At 44.3% G+C, this 20,855-nt stretch overlaps 1 protein-coding gene across 1 annotated transcript in view; it reads left to right on the top strand.

Moving 5' to 3' along the window:
• TNKS (tankyrase) overlaps nt 1-20,855 on the top strand; it is a 302,779-nt gene that overhangs the window by 170,946 nt on the left and 110,978 nt on the right. Inside the window, exons 9-11 of the mRNA XM_050948206.1 lie at nt 9,522-9,643; nt 14,651-14,742; nt 14,841-14,919. Coding sequence (XP_050804163.1) covers nt 9,522-9,643; nt 14,651-14,742; nt 14,841-14,919 — 293 coding nt within the window. The remainder of the gene's footprint in view (nt 1-9,521; nt 9,644-14,650; nt 14,743-14,840; nt 14,920-20,855) is intronic.

The raw sequence follows: 20,855 nt of genomic DNA, 5'->3' as shown, positions 1-20,855 counted from the left end.
TGCTGCCCTGTGGGGAATTGTTGCCGGACCCTGCCCCACAGTTGGCCAGGCCCCTTGGGGCCTAATCCACCACTGCCTATAATTTGGGTTTAACTAAAGCATATCTTTCAGAAGGCCATTCAGTCTTGAGCTAAAGACTTCAAGAGATAGAGAATCCACCACTTTCCGTGGTAGTCTCTTTCAATCACCCTCTCTGTTAAAAATGTGTGCTTTAATTCTAATTTGAATTTGGATGGCATTAACTTATAGCCATTGGTTCTTGTTATGCCTGTCCCTGGTAGATTAAAAGATCCTTTGGTACCCAGTATTTTCTTCCCATGAAGATACTTATACACTGTAGTTAAGTCACCTCTGGATCTTCTCTTTGACAAGCTAAGCAACTGAGCTCTGTTAGTCTCTCACACTGAGGCATTTTTTCCAGCCCTTGAATCATTTGTGATTCATCTCTGCGCCCTCTTCAGATTTTTAGCATCCTTTTAAAAATATGGATTCCAGCACTAAACACAGTTTTCGAGTATCTGTCTCACCAGTGCCGTCTACACAGGTAAAATCGCCTCCTTGCTCCTACTCACTGTTTATACATCCAAGAATCACTTTGGTCCTCTTTGCCAGAGTATTGCACTGGAAGCTCATGTTGCTCACTATGACACCAAAATGCTTTTTATTAGGGCTGTCAAATGATTAACAAGATTAATTGTGATTAATCATGAGATTAAAAAATAATTGCAGTCAATTGCAGTTTTAATCTCACTGTTAATAATAGAATATTGTTTGTTTTAAATATTTTTTAGTGTTTTCTACATTTTCAAATATATTGATTTCAGTTACAACACAGAATACAAAGTGTACAGTGCTCATGTTGTATTATTTTTCATTACAAATATTTACACTGTAAAAAGATAAACAAAAGAAGTAGTATTTTTCTATTCACCTCAAACAAGTACTGTAGTACTCTTTACCATGAAAGTGCGACTTACAAATGTAGATTTTCTTTTTTAACATAGCTATACTCAAAAATAAAACAGGGTAAAACTTTACAGCCTACAGATTCACTCAGTCCTACTTCTTGTTCAACCAATTGCCAAGACAAATACATTCGTTTACATTTACAAGAGATAATACTGCCTGCTTCTTATTTAGAAGGTCACTTGAAAAGGAGAAGAGGTGTTCACATGGCACTGTTGTAGCTGGCATTGCAAGGTATTTATGTGCCAGATATGCTAAATGTTTGTATGACCCTTCATGCTTCGACCACCATTCTAGAGGACGTGCTTCTATGCTGATGGGTTCTGTTCAATAATGATCCAAAGCAGTGCAGACTGATGCATGTTCATTTCCATCATCTGACTCAGATGCCACCAATAGAAGGTTGATTTTCTTTTTGGGTGGTTTGGATTCTGTAGTTTCCAAATCGGAGTATTGCTCTTGTAAGACTTTTGACAACATGCTCCACACTTCATCCCTTTTGGAAGGCACTTCAGATTCTTAAACCTTGGGTCCAGTGCTGTAGCTATCTTTACAAATCTCATACTGGTACCTTCTTTGCGTTTGGTCAGATATTCAATTAAAGCATTCTTAAACCGAACAACATATCCGAGACTTCCATAACACAAAATCTATGTCAGAATGTAGGTAAAAGCAGGAGACATATAATTGTCCCCCAAGGAGTTCAGTCACAAATTCAATTAACACATTTGTTTAACGAGTGTCATCGACATGGAAGCATGTCCTCTGGAATGGTGGTCGAAGCATGAAACTTCTGCCACCTGCTACTCATACCGCTCTGACACCCCCCATTCTGACAGCTCCATCGACACCACCATTTGTGGAAGTCTCCAGTTCTGAGGATACAGATGTTTGGGGTGGCCCACCACTTCTGTTCCAGAAGCATGACTACTGAAGGGTTCGGATGGCACCATGACAGTTCCCCAGTTTGCCTTACCCACAGAGGTAGTACCCAGCTCTTTGAGCACAGGTTCAACAGCAGCAGGATTCACCGGGTTGGTCATATTGGAGCTCATGGCCTCAGTATTCACCTTGAGAGCTGTCCCGTTCAACTTGGGAGGATTCTCCATCTCACTCCTATAACCTTCGTCCAGTTAGACTTTCGGACATGGGATTAGAGGATGCACTGATTAGCCCGATTCTTATGGTACCGGCAGATCTGGAGAGATTCCCTTGGTCGTCTCCAAATGTTGCCACGTCATCAACACCTTCCTCTCCACGAGACGGCCGACGGTTTCAAGAGCTGCTACAGAGGATAGCCAGTGCTCTTGATCCTACTAGAAGAAGTGCAGGACCGTCAGCATCAGCTACTAGACATTCTGCGCACATCAGTACTGGCAAGGGTGGCTCTACTAGTCAATGAGGCCATTCTTTAACTGACACGCACCATGTGGCATACCTTGGCCATATGCACATCAACCCTGAAGGGGGCTGAGAAAAGATGGGCTGAGAGAAGATACTACTTCCCACCCCAAGGAGGCAGAATTTCGATTTTCACACCCTCCACCTAACTCCTTGGTGATACAGGCTGAGTCAGAGTAGAGGAAATAACACCAGTGCTCAACCTTGGCAGACAGAGAGGGTAAGACATTGGAACTTATGGGTCAAAGGTCTTCTCGGTTGGACTGCAGTTCTGGACCTCTAACTACTTGGCATGGATGGCCAATTATGACTTTATAAACTATGGCTGGATGAAAGGCTTAAGGTCAGATTTGACAAAGCCCTGGCTGGGATGATTTAATTGGGGATTGGTCCTGCTTTGAGCAGGAGGTTGGACTAGATGACCTCCTGAGGTCCCTTCCAACCCTGATATTCTGTGAAGGAATTTATAGATGTTATCCCAGCAGGATCGTGATCGCTTCCAGGCAGTTTTACAGGAAAGCAAGTTGGTCACCATATCCATACTTCAGACTGCAGCTGATTCAGTGAACACATCCTCACGTGTATTGGCAATGGGAATTATCATGAAGAAAGAATCCTGGTTACAATCCTCACCGTTCCCTAGAGAGGTACAAAACACAATCCAAGTACCTTCCTTTTGACGAGTCAGACCTCTTGAACCAGAAAACTGATGATTACTTACACTCACTAAAAGACTCTAGAGCCACTTACAATCCGTGGGCATTTTATACACTGGCACCAAAAAGAAAATTTTATTGCCTACCGCCAAGCCAGTGCTGTAGAACACCACATTTCTATCACCAATGAGCCTACAAGCCTCCTCAGAAGCACCACAAGGTGCACAGAACCCATCCACCTGTTCGGGCAACGCAGACCCCTGCACAACACAGTCAATTGTCATGAAAATGGTATTTCTGGGTGTGGCTAAAGAGCTGTCAGCCACTCCATATTCCAATGTTCCTACCATCAACCTCTTTTAGGGGGTCATCTCAAACTCTTTTCTACCAGCATGGAGAGCTATAGCAACAGACAGGCGGGTCCTGGACATCATTCAACGCAGCTACACCCTTGAGGTTATGATGAAATCTCCTCCACATCCCTCCCTGACCTCCCTGCTGAGATCACTCTACAAGATAGTATTCTGACTAGGGCTGTCGACTATCGCAGTTAACTCACGCAATTAACTCAAAAAAATTAATCACAATTAAAAAAAATTGTGATTAATCACACTGTTAATAGAATACCAATTGAAATTTATTAAATACTTTGGATATTTTTCTACATTTTCATATATAGTATTCTGTGTTGTAATAGTAATAAAAATAATATACACTTTGATTTCTAAAATGTGCACTGTAAAAATGATAAACAAAAGAAATAATGTTTTACTCATACAATACTGTACTGCAATCTCTTTAATTGTGAAAGTACAACTTGCAATTTTTTTTATTTCATAACTGCACTTAAAAACAGAACAATGTAAACCTTCAGAGCCTAAAAGTCCACTCAGTCCTACTTCTTGTTTAGCCAATCACTAAGGCAAACAAGTTTGTTTACATTTACAGGAGATAATGCTTCCCTCTTCTTATTTAAGTCACCAGAAAGTGAGATTAGGCATTTGCAAGGCACTTTTGTAACTGGCATTGCAAGGTATTCACGTGCCAGATATGCTAAACATTTGTATACCCCTTCATGCTTTGGTCACCATTCCAGAGGAAATGCTTCTATGCTGATGACGCTCGTTAAAAAAATATTGCATCAGTTACATTTGTGACTGAACTCCTTGGGGGAGATTAGTTTTTTTGTACATAATTCTGCATTTGTAAGTTCAACTTTCATGATAAAGAGATTACACTAAAGTACTTGTATTAGGTGAATTTAAAAATACTAATTCTTTTGTTTTTTACAGTGCAAATACTTGTAATAAAAAATAAATATAAAATGAGCATGGTACACTTTGTATTCTGCATTGTAATTGAAATTTATATTTGAAAATGTAGAAAACATCCCAAAATATTTAAATAAATGGTATTCGATTATAGTTTAACAGTGCAATTAATTGTGGGATTAATTTTTTTAATCGCTTGACAGCCCTAAATCTTACCCTTGAGTTGGACTCCGTCTTGCAGAAACGAGCAGTGGAACCAGTCCCTTCACTCTTTCAGGACACAGGGTTCTATCCCAACTACTTCCTGGTCCCCAAGAAGAAGGAGGATGGAGACCCATTTTGGATCTCCAACTCCTCAACTGCTGAATTCACAAGCCATCATTCCTTTGCTAGAAAAAGGTATGTGGTCTATGGCTCTTGATATGCAAGACGCCTGCTTCCATATTGATGTACACCTGACCCACAGGAGATTCCTGAGGTTCAAGGTAGGACCTCAACACTTCGAACACAGGGTTCTCCCATTCAGTCCTCGTCTTTCTCTATCTGGATGACTGGCTGCTAGCAGCGCAGTCCAGAGAGGAAGCTTGAGCATCAGCATCTCAACTTCTTCGACTCCTCCCATTAATGTCAAAAAATCGACTTTGCACCTTATTCAGTCCCTGGAATTCATAGAAGCTCACATTGATGTGGTTTCTTCACGAGTTATCTGCCACGGGACAGATTCCAGAGCCTACTGGACCAAATAGTAATCTCTGACCCTTTGATTTCAGCCAGGACCTGCCTTTCTCTCCTAGGGCACATGGCAGTGTACACATATCTTTGCTGTCTACAGCTATGACTGCAAAGGATTTACTCTCTCATACACCAATCCATGGCACTGTACTCATTGTCCTGCTGGAAGACATCTTCTCACTTTGGTGATGGAGAGACCTGCTACAAGTCTGCTCCAGATGCCCTTCCTCCCATCTTTGCTGAGTGTGACACTCATAATGGACATGTCACTCGCAGGTCCCTGCTCACATGAGAGATCACATGGCACAAGGCATCTGGATCATGCAAGAGGTCAGGATGCACATAAACATACTGGGACTTTGGGCAGTGCACGAAGCATGTCACATGTTCTTACCAGCTATCCATTATCACCACATCCTCGTCACGTCAGACCACCACCACCACAGTATACTACATAAACATGGAGGCATAAGATGCATGGAGGGCTGTGGAAATGGTGCATATCATATCATATCCTTTTATCGGCATCCTCCCTGCCTGGCACTGAGAACGTGATTGCAGATGCCTTCAGCAGGAATTTTGCTACCATCATATATAGGAGTTGCTTGACACAGTAATCGTGGACATCTTTGGCTGCTCTGGGATGCCTGCCAGAGACCTTTTTGCATCACAGAATATCAAGTGCACCCAGTATTGCTGAAGCGGGGACATGGTCCCCACTCACAGGGTGACACTCTGGTCGTCAATTAGTTGGATTGAAAGAACTGTGCATTCTCCTCCATACCACTCCTATCGTGTTCCCTCCACAAACTCTGTCAGGAGAGAGCAATGGCCATTTTGATGACCTTGTTCTTGCCTTACCAATTCTGGTTCCGTCGTCTTCTCCACATATCAAAGCATTCTGCACTCCCGCTCCAGACATTCCCAGAACTGCTTATGCAACACAACTGCAGACTCAGGGTATGGCTACACTTGAAACTTCAAAGCGCTGCCGCGGCAGTGCTTTGAAGTGCGAGTGAGGTCGCGGCGCCAGTGCTGGGAGAGAGCTCTGCCAGCCCTGCATGTACTCCACGTCCTCATGGGGTGTAGCTTGCAATGCTGGGAGCTGTGCTCCCAGTGCTGCGGCACTGTTTACACTGGCGCTTTACAGCGCTGTATCTTGCAGCGCTCAGGGGGGTGTTTTTTTCACACCCCAGAGCGCGAAAGTTGCAGCGCTGTAAAGCGCCAGTGTAGCCAAGGCCTCAGGCACTCAGATCTACAGACGCAACACTGAAAGCTAGGTTTTTGGCTGAACGCCTCCATTAGCATGAGAATGCCCATTAGCCGTGCAAGACGTCCTCTCCAGTAGCCAAAAGGAGTCCGTGAGATGCCCCTCTAAGGCCAAATGGAAACGTTTCACTTCCTGGGCTGAACGGCAAGGCCTTGTCCCCACGGCTGTGGGCATGCAGATACTCTTAGACTATTTTCTCTAACTGAAAATCGTGGGTCTTGCTCTCAGCTCCATCAGAGTTCATGCAGATGCCATTAGTGCTTTCCACCCTCTTGTGGATGGACATTCAATTTTTATGCACCTCTTGACTGCCTGATTCTGGAAGGGCCTTTTATGTAAATGCCCGCCCATTCAACCTGTTGATACCCAATGGGACCTCAACCTAGTCTTCCTCATTAATGAACCCCTGGCCTCCTCCTCTTTCTCCCCTCTTCATGAAGGTCACTTTCCTTGTTGCCATTACTTCAGCGAGGTGCGTTGGTGAACTGGGAGCCAGGGTGGCAGACCCCTCCCCCGTTCACTGCATTCCATAAAGACAATGTCTGACTCTGATTGCATCCAAGTTGCTACCAAAGGTAGCATTTCTCATTCAATCTCAATCAGCCTATACATCTACCTGCCTTCTTCCCCAAACCACACGTCTTTCATGGGGAATGGCAACTTCATTCTCTTGATGTGCTTAGGGCCCTGGCCTTTTCCCTACAAAGGACAGAGCCATTCCAGAAGTCTCCCAGGCTATCTACTTCTTTTTGTTTGTTTTAAATCTGCTGCCTATTAATTTCATATTTCCATCCAGTGAATCTTTAAATGGGTTTCCAGATGCATTACACATTGCTATCAGTTGTCGAGACAATCCCCATCAGATGGGATAGGCTCACTCAATGAGAGTGCAAGCATCAACCACAGCGTGCATCATGATGTGTCCCTTGCAGATATATGTAAGACTGCTGCGAGGAGTTGGTACACACTTTTTCCTCCCACTACACTCTAGTGTGTGATTCCACAACAGATGCCTCATTCAGCGCAGTGGTCCTCCATTCTGTGATTCCATCATCTTCATCGCATTTTCCTCCTAACTACGAACTACTTGTCAGACACCTCCGTGGAGTACAATAGGGACCATCACTCAAAGAAGAAACAAGGGGTTCTGGTAACGGGGAGTTCTTCAAGATACGTGGTCCCTATCTTTATTCCAATCCCGACCTCCTTCCCTGCTGCTGCGTACCTGATAGGTCTGTGGTAGAGAAGGAACTGGAGATGCTGGCAGTCCACCCTGCCCTTTATCACCTCAGGCGAAACCATGAGGCAATACATGGGCTCACGTGCAGACCACCAAATGATACGACTTTCAAAGGTTCTGGCTCCAGGCATATGGTGCATGCATATGACCCTCCGTGAATACAGATAGAGACCATCCATCTCGAAAAACCTCCAGGTACAGGCAGGCAACCTCCCCTCCTTCTTTCCCTTTCGTAAACTCATATGTTCTAATCTGGGAACCCTCCCTCTCCACTTGAATCAAACTCAACACTGATTGTTTCATTATTAAATAATAATAATAATTAAGAGCAGAACGGAGTTCAGGAAAAATGATTTTAATTAACTTTGTAAAGCAAAAGCATGACTTTCAGACTTCATTCAGAGATTTATCTGGTCTTGCAAATTAACCTGTGCTAATCAACGAACGTGTTTGATTTTTTGCTTTTGCAAACTAATGACAAGGAAAGAGGAGAGAAGCATCAATGATGCTTTTTTCCCCAGTATTCTGTAAGGCCTGGTAGCATTGCTGGGCTATCTGAATCTCCCTGCACTATGCCAGGCTTATTCTCAGACAGGAGAAGATGGTTTTGACAGAACCAGTTAGGTACTTTTTGGCACAGATGGCTGTGAAGCAGTAAAATGGCTTTTGATTTATTTTGTCATCCAGTTTCATATGTATTTTTCCTGGGCTGGCAAGTTAGACTAATCTGTTGAAGCATGTCATCAGTTTGATGTAGAAAGTGCTGGCATGTGGCCTTTCAGGGTGAAGTTGCCACTGATACTATAGCTAGTTCCCGCAAAGGTATTAATTATTTGGAATTCATTCTCAAACGCTCTTGATTACTTCATGACAGTCACTATAATATATAACTATTCTAGAATTCAGTTTGGTTGTAATTATGTTACCAAACTGCTGATTCATCATTTCTAACTTCAATAAAGAGCTGCTTTCCACAAGAGCCTTCATTACTCATTGTTTTTCTAAATTATTTTTTCTGCTATCTGGTCAGAAAACCAAACAAGAAGGATTCCTCCTAACCCAGTGGTGGGAAAGTTAAGTCCTAACCTTGAGTCTAAATTTCTCTCACTTATCTGTTTTTGTCTCATTCTTATAACAGAGAAAGACAATTAACACAAGTTATAAAGTTACAGAAAACTGCTAATTCCACAAGAAATAACTTCTTAAATGTTAGAAATTTTGTACCTGCTGACTTTTGGTTTTGTTCATCATTTATTAAAGGCTGCTTTTACATATTTGGATATGAATCTATCCTGCTCTCCTTGCTCTCACCAGTGACCCCAGTGTCATCAGTGGGCTTACTTGCAGTAACAAAGTGAGCAGGATTTGGTGCTTGGCCATTTTTATGTTAAAGGAGCAATATAATGGTGAGATTCTATGCTGCACCTCCTACAGGTGCAATACTGAACTCTCAGACTGGAGGGGAGAGGGTTAAGTAAGGTGGCTTTAAGCCACCTTTTTGCCTTCTTGGTCCTGGATTGATCTGGAGGCTGGAGGGTCCTCTGGTGTAATTTGGGCCTGAAATCTCTCTACTGCTGTGTGATGCAACCCCACCCTGGCATGCCCCCTATGCTGGAGCTTGCGGTAGGGCTCTCGGAAGGTGGCCTGGCAGCTGTCTTCTGTAGTGCTGGTCCTAGAAGTCTCCTCCTCTGGCTGGATACAGAGTTTTTAGGGATCCGTATAACACTCTTTATCTTGGGGCTGGAGAGGGGGGATGGGGGTTTTGCCCTGGAAACTGGAACTTTCCTTCTCATCTCACCCTAAGAATATATTTTTGCCTTCACTAGGACAGAGTTTAGGATTCTTTCATCATAGCTGATGTTACTATTTAGGGCAGTACAGAAAAAAATTCTTTCCCCTTTGGTTAATTGTAGTTAGGTTTCTGAAATAAGATTTATAAATCTGATGTGTTGCTGAATATTAAGTATGTTTTATTTCTCCAACAGATGAATTCAAAGGACATTCTTTATTGCAAGCAGCCAGAGAGGCAGACCTAGCCAAAGTGAAAAAGACACTTGCTCTGGAGATCATTAATTTCAAACAGCCACAGTCACATGAGACAGCTCTGGTGAGATTGTATAATCAATTCATTTTTTTATGATATATGTGGAAGTAGTGCTAGTTGAAGAGTTTTTTATTGCTAGACTATGAAAATTTATTCATCTAAAATTGAGGATGTGCCACCAGGCATCTTATGTGTTAAAAGTAAATCACTGCTATAGAAGAAACGTACATTTTTTTTCACCATGGAATTCAGGTTTTATGCAGGATTTCTCCAGAATCCTGCAAGTAAGCTACTGCTCACTTCTTCATGTTTAACCTGTGTGTTCTCCCCACCTGATTGCCTTCCCTGTAGTGACAGCTGCTAGAGGGTTTCTCTGTGTTCTGCTGTCACTGTAGTTGTCTGTTTTTTCTCTCTATCTTATGTTTTATGGACACTTGTTGCAAAAAATGTTTTGGGATGGCAGAGGGTTGAGATGAGGCAGGCAACAGAAACATATTGTGCTGGTTTATGGGGGATTGGAATAAATTAGCAGGCTTCCCTCTCTCTATCTTTCATCTTTTATTTGTTAAATCTTGATGAAAATCATTCTGCAGCATTCCCACACAGATGAGATTATTAATAATACTTAATTCTTTCAACATCTGATAGAGGTTAGCAGTGAAATGTTGGATGCCATTCCTGGTATATAAAGGCTTTCTGGCTCTCACTGACCGACCAGTTGTTTCCCTTATCCAGCTGATCAGTATAAGTCTCTGCTGGTGAAGTATATTTGTTGTGATAGCATTCAGACTTGTCTAGCATTACATAAGAGTGCCATACTGGGTCAGCCAAAGGTGCGATTAGCTCGGTATCCTGTCTTCCAACAGTGGCCAATGCCAGGTGCCCCAGAGGGAATGAACAGTATAGATAATCAAGTGATCCATCCCATCGCCCATTCCTAGCTTCTGGCAAGCAGAGGCTAGGGACACCATCCCTGCCCACGCTGGCTAATAGCCATTGATGAACCTATCCACCATGAACTTATCTAGTTATTTTTTGACCATCTTCTGGCAAGGAATACCACAGGTTGACTGTATGTTGTGTGAAAAAATACTTCCTGTTGTTTGTTTTAAATCTGCTGCTTATTAATTTAATTTGGTGTCCCCTAGTTCGTGTGTTATGAGAAGGAGTAAATAACACTTCCTTATAAACTTTCTCCACACTAGGCATGATTTTATAGACCTCTATCATTTCCCCAATTAGTCATCTCTTTTCCATGTTGAGAAGTCCCAGTCTTGTACTCTCCTCATATGGCAGCCGTTCTATACTCCTAATCATTTTTGGTCCTTTTCTGAACCTTTTCCAAAGTGGGGCGACCACATCTGCATGCAGTATTCAAGATGTAGATGTACCATGGATTTATATAGAGGCAATATGATATTTTCTGTCTTCTTATCTAGCCCTTTCTTAATGATTCCCAGCGTTCTGTTACCTTTTTTGCTGCCGCTACACATTGAGTGGATGTTTTCAGAGAACTATCCACAATGACTCCAAGATCTCTTTCTTCAATGATAACAGCTAATTTAGATCCCATCATTTTATATGTATAGTTGGGATTATGTTTTCCAATGTGTATTACTTTGCATTTATCAGCATTGACAGTTGTTACTAGATTTGCCTGTGGTAGTTGGCCCACCTATGAGTTCTCAATTCTTGTTGAGGTCTTTGACATTTAACACTGTTAAATATCACAAGACGCAAAGTACCCCAGCAGTATGCTGAACTTTGTGCTCGCTGTGGTCATGGCCTTCCATATGAAGGTACAGTGTCAGTTGTGTGTATTTTTGTGTGTGAGTGACTTCGCTGGAACTAGCCTCTGCTCTCAGTTCATCATTTGAGCTAGCAGTGAAATCAAAGACCATAGAGCCAATGTCCCAACAGTCTTTGACAGACACATAGAAAGTGAAGTGGGATGGAACTGATGATCCTGTTCAAATCGGTGTGACTATGTTGTTTTACTCTGAGTGTTAGAAGAAGGATTCTTCACAGCAATAAGTTATAACTATTATGTATGACTTTTGTGCTTGCGGTTTAAAAACCCTGTGGCTGGGCTCAGAAACATCAGAAGATCAATAGGCCCTGTCTTACAGGGACCAATAACTAGCATTTGTCCAAGATGATCTCTCATCCTAGTGGTGGTCTTTTCCAACCATCACTCTGGAATTTAGGGCCTGATTTTCAGTCACTTGGAATTGTGGGTGCTCAGTTTCTCTGAAAATCAATCCTTTGGCATCTCAATTTGGGGCCCAAAATTAGTGGATATGTTTGAAAATTTCAGTCCAAGGGGTGACTGGCCCTAATGCAGTGGCACGGCTGCCCAGAGGGCAGAGCATGGCTTTGCTCCAGGCTCCGCAGGGGCCCCCATGAGAGTGGCTGAGGCTCCCTCCCCGGCCTGACCCCGTCTCCGCCCCTCACCCAGAGCCTCAGCATATCCAGGAGCATCCCTCGACAACTGCAGTGTGCCTCTGGCAGGGCCTGAGCCCCTCCCCACTCAGAGCCATGTGGTAAGGGGGTGGGGCTGCAAGCTCCACACGGAGCGGCTAGAGCTGAGCCCAGGCTGTGAGTGAAGGGGGAGCCGGGGGGGGTTGACCAAGGGGCAGGAAGTCCCAGGGAGAGTCAGGGCCCAGGGAGGGGGCAGAGGTTGCAGGGGAGGTCAGGGAATTGGGAGGTTGGATCGTGGGCATTCTGGGGGGTCTGTCAGGACTAAGTGGGGAGTAGATAGGGGACAGGGAGCAGGGGTGGGGTCCTGGGGTGGTGGTGGGGGTGTCTCTGGGGGATGGTGAGGGGACAAGGAGCAGGATGGGTCGGGGATTCTGAGGGGGGTGGGCAGTTGGGGGGCAGGCTGTTTGGGAGCCACAACCTTCCCTACCCTAAAGCTCATTCAGCAGTTTGAGGCTTGCAGAAAAGCCAAGCTGTTAGCTTTTCCATTAGGGCTACCACCCCTTTCACTTCTCAAACGCCAAATTATAGTCTGTATTTAATTTCAGTGCCATAGGGAGATTCATGTCAGGGGAGGGCAGCTTCATTTAAAATTAGCCACTGGGGGAGGGATCACATGAGAAGAGCAATATCCTTCCCATCCCTACCAAGGGAGACCCTCCCCCCCCCGCCCCCGCATTCCCTGAGGCTCCAGAGGGGTTAATTCAGTGGTTCTCAAACTTTTATACTGGTGACCCCTTTCACACACTCAGAGGTTTGCTGTAACCCCCTCCCCATAAATTAAAAACACTTTTTTATATATTTAACACTATTATAAATGCTGGAAACAAAGTGGGGTTTGAGGTGGAGGCTGACAGCTCGCGACCCCCAGTAATAACCTTGTGACCCCCTGAGGGGTCCCGACTCCCAGTTTGAGACCCCCTGGGTTAATTGAATTTTAGACCCCTGTGTCCAGTCACATGCATGTGCTATTTTGAACATATCAGTTTTCACAACATAGGCTCATCCCAGATTCTGGAACAAGCTCAAATGCTCAGTTCGTGGAGTATGTACATAATCTATACTAAAGACAAACCCACAGTAACTGTCTCCAGTGTGTGAGGGACCCCATGGAGTCAGTCTCCAGGAAACAGATAAATTCATGGAGGTTAAGTCCATTAATGGCTGTTAGCCAGGATGGGTAAGGAATGGTGTCCCTAGCCTCTGTTTGTCAGAGGGTGGAGATGAATGGCAGGAGAGAGATCACTTACCTGTTAGGTTTACTCCCTCTGGGGCACTTGGCATTGGCCATTGTCGGTAGACAGGATATTGGGCTGGATGGACCTTTGGTCTGACCCAGTATGGCTGTTCTTATGTTCTAAGCTAAATGAACCCAAAGTTATGGAGACAGATATGAGTCAAGGAAGCCAGCAGAGTATCAGAAACCCACAAAAATCTCTGACTGGATGGGCTCGAGCGTTTGGTCACAAGCTGAGGTGGTTCAAAAGTTTTGGATTTTTTTTAAGCAGAATTTTTTTATTGTTTCTTTAAACAATCAAACACAGCAAGCAGCAATATTTCACCACACACTTCTGAAACCCCAAACCATATTCAGGTTTTGGCAGACTAATTTCAGCTTTTCTATTAAAAAACCACAACAAATTTTGAAGGAAAGCAGACATTGTCCGTGATTTTTTCTGCTCTTTAAAAACCCCTAGTTTTTGATCCAGAAAATGTTTTGACAGAAAATATTTGTCCAATCTTTTTAATTAGCTTTAGTGCCTTTTATCACTAGCTGATGCTGAGAACCAGTGATACCTTGTAAAGAAGTTTTCTCAAAACTGGGTTTGTGCCGAAATGAAGAAGGTTTATTTTTCCCAGGGGAGCCCGTGAGGGGGGAGCAAGTAGGGCAATTTGCGCCAGGCCCCGTAGGGGTCCCCATGAGAATATAGTATTGTATAGTATTGCAATTTTTTTATGGAAGGGGCCCCCGAAATTGCTTTGCTCCAGGCCCCCTGAATCCTCTGGGTGGCCCTGTGTAGTGGTACAAAGGAGTAAGAGGGAGCATGGCCCATCACCCCACCCTACCTGAACATATGGCTTCATGTGCAAAACAAAGGCTGCCTGCCCAGTACTCTGCAACCCTCCCCACAAACCAGCCAGCAGAGTTGACGCACACTAGGAGGAGAGAGAGAGAGTATATCATGCGTAGTAAAGGACTGTAGCAAATTGTTCCTGTCTTCCCCTGGGCAAGGGAGGTTATGGAGGCCCTTGCTTCCAAGACACTCCACTAAAGATACCTCTCACTTGGAACATTTAATAAAACTATTCCATGCAGAATGCTTTTACGGATGGTGACTTAACCATTTCTCATGTGTGACTAATAGTTATAAAATCAAAACTGTTTTAAATGCAGCATGATTTAGCTTTAATAACTAGCTTGCATTTTGCTTGGTGTATTTTATATTGAGGCAGAAACCTGATACGTTTCGGTAGGATTCTATTTGTAAGCCTCAGTCTAATGTTCAGTGGGATATGTAAAAATGATGTAGCACGCATCATGAAATATTGCATAGTCTAAGTAGTAGATAATTTTTTTGCTTTGTTTTGCAGCACTGTGCTGTCGCTTCCCTGCATCCTAAACGGAAACAAGTTACAGAACTGTTGCTCAGGAAAGGAGCTAATGTTAATGAGAAAAACAAAGAGTAGGTGTCTAAAAATTTAAGCCAAATTTTACATTTCCAAAGGACTAGGTATTACAGTATTTGGATGATAAAACTAACGTCTGCCATTTTTCACCTAGCTTCATGACGCCTTTGCATGTTGCAGCTGAAAGAGCTCATAATGATGTCATGGAAGTTCTGCATAAACATGGCGCAAAGGTAAATATATTCTGAATAAAGTAGTAGGAGGTAGATGGTCTTGGCGTTAAAGCACATGCCTAGCTTTTTCCTTACTGTGCCTTGCACTTCCTGTGTGACCCCAGAAGTGTGCTTCTGTTGAATCAGTGGGAAATGCTGAGTTCTCGGCACTTGAAATTCACCCATTAAGAAGTCACCCATTTCTTTAAAAGTCTTGCCCTGGATTTTCAAAAATGCCAAACAGTTGGTGGGGGCTGTTGAGTTCTCAGTACTTGTGCAAATCATACCAATTTTAATTAGCTGTCTAGCTATAGATTTTTGAAAAGTTTGTTCTCAGCCTTCAGTAATTAACTCTGTTCTTGTTTTCCCATCCAAAAACCCCTTTTATTAATTCACCCTTTTGCTGTAAATAATGACCACTACCCACACGAGTCATTCGTAAATTCACTGTGAGTTGTGGTTTTAAAGGTCATGTCTTGGAAGTCGTAAGATTACAGGAAAAGATGAAAGTGTAGCCCCACAATTAGTACGTTCAGATGTGTCTCTTTGTCCCTTCAGAAGTGACCCTTTTGGATGACTGTAGCAACTAATTAGAAAATTGTTATTGTGATCATTATCGTTTTGCCACTTACCTTCTCTCGAAGACATTTTCTGAATGAAAGGCATTTTTTATGAATCAGTTAAAATTTGAACAATCTTGTTTTTGCTTTTAGGGTAGTTCAGTTTGCTATAGCTGAGTCTGCATCCAGGTAGCTAAAAATGAAGAAGTATACCTGTAATAACAATCTATAATGTCACTTCTGAAGTACTAGGAGGTGAGAGCAATGTAATTGAACATATATTTAATACAAATCTTTTTATATTTTAAGACAACTGAATTACAATTTAGGTGCCCATTTTAGAGCTAATTTGCAGATCTCAGTATCTGACTCACTTCCAAAGAGGTTTAATAGAATCATAAAATATTTTAATGACTGTACCATGGCACGATGTGTCACGTTCTAGAATTCTGATACAGCTGTAGCTCGCCTAAGACTTTTCCAAGGAGATTTTTTTTAAGAGAAAAGCATTTGCACTCATTCAAGCTGTTAATTGTAATCATTTTCCCGCGTTATCTCCTGATAATATAGGTATAATACTAGAAACAGTAATCTCATCTGTTGCTTACAGCAGCAGATTGAGATTTCATAGAATTATGGGCCAGATTTTTGAAGAGTTCAGTATCAGCAGATATTGAGGAGCGGGGAGGGAATAACAGCACTGGGAAGATTAAAAGAATAGCTATCCTAGAACAGATCTCCGGTATCGTCTAAGGGTATGTCTACACTACGGAATTATTCCAATTTTACAGAAACCATTTTTTTTAAAACAGATTGTATAAAGTCGAGTGCACGCAGCCACACTAAGCACATTAGCCTCGGTACATGGAGGCCCACCGTCGAATTAGTGTCAATTTCCGGAGCGTTGCACTGTGGGTAGCTATCCCATAGCTATCCCATAGTTCCCGCAGTCTCCCCCGCCCCTTGGAATTCTGGGTTGAGATCCCAGTGCCTGATGGGGCAAAAAACATTGTCGCTGGTGGTTCTGGGTACATCCTCCCACTCCCTCCATGAAAGCAACGGCAGACAACCGTTTTGTGCCTTTTTTCCTGGGTGTACTGTGCAGACACCATACCACGGCAAACATGGAGCCCGCTCAGCTCAAGACAGCAATCATGGACGTTGTAAACACCTCGCGCATTATCATGCAGTCTGTGCCGAACCAGGACCTGCAAAACCAGGCTAGGAGGAGGCGGCTACGGCAGCACGGCAACGAGAGTGATGAGGACATGGGCACAGAATTCTCTCAAACCGCGTGCCCCTGCGCTTTGGAGATCATGCTGGTAATGGGGCAGGTTCTAGCCATTGAATGCCGATTTTGGGCCTGGGAAACAAGCACAGACTGGTGGGACCGCATAGTTTTGCAGGTTTGGGACAATTCCCAGTGGCTGCGAAACTTTCGCGTGCGTAAGGGCACTTTCATGGAACTTTGTGACTTGCTTTCCCCTGCCCTGAAATGCCAGAATACCAAGATAAGAGCAGCCCTCACAGTTGAGAAGCAAGTGGCAATAGCTCTCTGGAAGTTTGCAACGCCAAACAGCTACCAGTCAGTCGGGAATCAGTTTGGAGTGGGCAAATCTACTGTGGGGGCTGCTGTGATGCAAATAGCCAAAGCAACCACTGAGCTGCTGCTACGAAAGGTTGTGACTCTGGGACATGTGCAGGTCATAGTGGATGGCTTTGCTGCAATGGGATTCCCTAACTGTGGTGGGGCAATAGATGGAACACATATCCCTATCTTGGCACCTTGGCAGCCAGTACATAAACTGCAAGGGGTACTTTTCCGTGGTGCTGCAAGCCCTGGTGGATCACAAGGGACATTTCACCAACATCCACGTGGGATGGTCGGGAAAGGTTCATGACGCTCGCGTCTTCAGGAACACTACTCTGTTCAAACGGCTCCAGCAAGGGAATTACTTCCCAGCCCAGAAAATAACAATTGGGGATGTTGAAATACCTGTAGTTATCCTGGGTGACCTAGCCTACCCCTTGATGCCATGGCTCATGAAGCCGTACACAGGCAACCTGGACAGTTGTCAGGAGCTGTTCAACTACAGGCTGAGCCAGTGCAGAATGGTGGTAGAATGTGCATTTGGTCATTTAAAGGTGCGCTGGCGCACATTACTGACTCTCTCAGACCTCAGCCAAACCACTTTCCTCTTGGTTATTGCTGCTTGCTGTGTGATCCACAATCTCTGTGAGAGTAAGGGGGAGACCTTTATGGCAGGGTGGGAGGCTGAGGCAAATCACCTGGCCGCTGTTTACGCGCAGCCAGACACCAGGGCGATTAGAAGAGCACACCAGGAAGCGGTGCGCATCAGAGAAGCTTTGAAAACGAGTTTCATCACAGGCCAGGGTACGGTGTGACTGCTGTGTTTGTTTTTGTTTACCCTTGATGACCCCCCCCCCCCCTTGATTGACTCATTCCCTGTAAGCAACCCACCCTCCCGCTTCGATTACAGCTTGCTTAAGGAAATAAAGTCACTATCATTTAAAAAGCATGTATTCTTTTTTAATTCATTATAAAAAGAGGGAGAGAACTGACAATGTAGCCTAGGTGTGGTTTGGAAGGAGGATAGGAGGGAAAGAAAAGGCCACTAAAAAAATTTCAAAGTAATGACAGCCCTTTGGTTGGGCTGTCCACGAGGGTGGAATGGGCGAGTGCACGAAGCCTCCCCCCCACCCCTGTGTTCTTATATGTCTGGGTGAAGAGGATGTGGAACATGGCGAGGGGTGAAGGTGGTTATACAGGGGCTGCAGTGTCACTCTGTGATCCTGCCGCTGTTTCTGAAGCTCCACCAGATACCGGAGCATGTCAGTTTGATCACGCAGCAGCCCCATAGTTGCATCTCGTCGCCGCTGATCTTCCTGCCTACACCTCTGATCTTCCTGCCGCCACCTCTTATCTCAGGCATCCCTCCTGTCCTCACGTTCACTGGCATCTTTCCCGTAATTTGATACCACGTCCTTCCACTCATTCAAATGCGCTCTTTCATTTGCGGGTCACCTCCATGATTTCCGAGAACATTTCGTCTCGCGTCTTTTTTTTCGACTGCTTTATCTGAGATAGCCTTCGGGATGGAGTAGGGAGACTTGAAAAATTTGCAGCTGCATGAGGGAGGGAAAAAGGGAGAGAAGTATTTAAAAAGATACATTTTACAGAACAATGCTTATACTCTTTCACAGGGAACAACACTATTCACCTTACATAGCACATGTGATTTCAGTACAAGGTCACATTTTGCATCTTAATATTGAGCTCCTGCGGCTCTGGTGTTAGAGATCACAGACGCAGGTCCAGGCAGCAGAATTCAGCTTGCATGCGTCCATGGTAAGCCATTATCTTTCGGCTTCTGCAGCCTTCATATACACAGTGCCCTCCTTTCCTAAATACCAAGCAAAGCCCGTTCGGTGCTGCTTCTTTCCTGTTAACATGCAGCGGCAGAAACCACCCCCCAGCCAATTCTCTGGAATGATCGCTTTACCCCTCCCCCCACCACGTGGCTGGTATCATGGAATATCACTGCTTAACACTCCACTCCCCACTCCCACCACGTGGCTGGTATCATGGAAGATCACTGCTAGCCAAACGCAAAAAAGCTCAGCGCCAATCACACCCCCCCCCACCCCCACTTGGCTACCTGCAGGGAAGGATTTATTTTAAGCAACAGGCAAACAGCCCAGTAGGAATGGCCATCTCTGTCCCCTTAATTAAATTCCTGAATTTCAACTAGGTTACCATGAATGATATCACTCTCCTGAGGATAACACAGCGAGATAAAGAACGGATGTTGCTTGAATGCCAGCAAACACCGGGACCATACGCAGCTAGGCTTTGTCATTCAATGATACCAAATTACTTGCTACATGCATGGCATGGTCAAGTGTCCTACCATGGAGGACGGAATAAGGCTTCCCTGCCCAGAAACCTTCTGCTAAAGCTTTTTGAGTACCTCCAGGAGAGCTTCATGGAGATGTCCCTGGAGGATTTCCGCTCCTTCCCCAGACATGTTAACAGACTTCTCCAATAACTGTACTGGCCGCGAATGCATCTCAAGTCCTCAGGGCAAATTAATCATTAAACGCTTTTAAACCATGTTTTATATTTACAAAGGTGCATTCACCAGAGGTCCCTTCCATGGCTTCATTGTGTGGGACAGTGGCTTGGGAGTGCTGGGAGGGTAATTCCATCGGTGAGAAAAAGCTCCTGGCTGTTGGGGAGAACGGTGTGCTGTGTGCTCTCTGCAAGCTCATCCTCCTCTTCCGCCTCCTCATCTTCCCCGTCTGCAGAATCCTCAGCCATGGCTGAGATTACCACTCCCACCTCGGAATCCACGGACAGGGGTGGGGTACTGGTGGCGGACCCCTCTAGAATTGCATGCAGCTCAGCGTAGAAGTGGCATGTTTTCAGCCCTGCCCCGGACCTTCCATTTGCTTCTTTGGTTTTCTGGTAGGCTTGTCTGAGCTCCTTAACTTTCACACAGCACTGTACTGAGTTCCTGGTGTGGCCTCTCTCCATCATGGCCTTGGAAATTTTTTCAAATATTTTTTCATTTCATCTTTTGGAACGGAGTTCTGTTAGCACGGAATCCTCTCCCCATATAGCGATAAGATCCGGTATCTCCCATGCGGTCCATGCTGGAGCCCTTTTTCGATTCTGAGTAGACTGCATTGTTACCTGTGCTGATGAGCTCTGCGTGGTCACCTGTGCTGGTGAGCTCTCCATGCTGGCCAAACAAGAAATGAAATTCAAAAGTTTGCGGTGTTTTTCCTGTCTACCTGGCCAGTGCATCTGAGTTCAGATGGCTTTCCAGAGCGGTCACAATGGTGCACTGTGGGATACCCCCCAGAGGCCAATACCGTCGATTTGCGGCCACACTAACCCTAATCTGACATGGCAATACTGATTTCAGCGCTACTTCTCTCATCGGGGAGGAGTACAGAAACCGGTTTAAAGAGCCCTTTATATCGATATAATGAGCCTCATTGTGTGGACGGGTGCAGGGTTAAATCAGTTTAACGCTGCTAAATTCAGTTTAAACGCATAGTGTAGACCAGGCCTAAGAACAATAGTTTTGATAACTCATGGTTAGGCTTGGAAGGATTAGATCTCTATCAGTAAATATTGATTTCACCTTACACACACACCAACAAAAATATTTTCATCAGTAGTAATCAAGAATTTTCAGACAGGCAAAGTATGAAAAATGCTGCTGGAGAACTTATTAGAGTTTAATGTAAGGATATTTACTTTGCATGTTTTGACATGAAGTGGGCAATTTGTATTTTAATGGTTATAAAGCTTTTTTTTTTTTTTAATCTCCATGTCTATTACATAGTTGTCTGTCTCTCCGCCCC

This window comes from Gopherus flavomarginatus, chromosome 3 (genome assembly GCF_025201925.1).
Source record: "Gopherus flavomarginatus isolate rGopFla2 chromosome 3, rGopFla2.mat.asm, whole genome shotgun sequence".
NCBI lineage: Eukaryota > Metazoa > Chordata > Testudines > Testudinidae > Gopherus > Gopherus flavomarginatus.
This window is presented reverse-complemented; position numbering and strand designations above follow the sequence as displayed.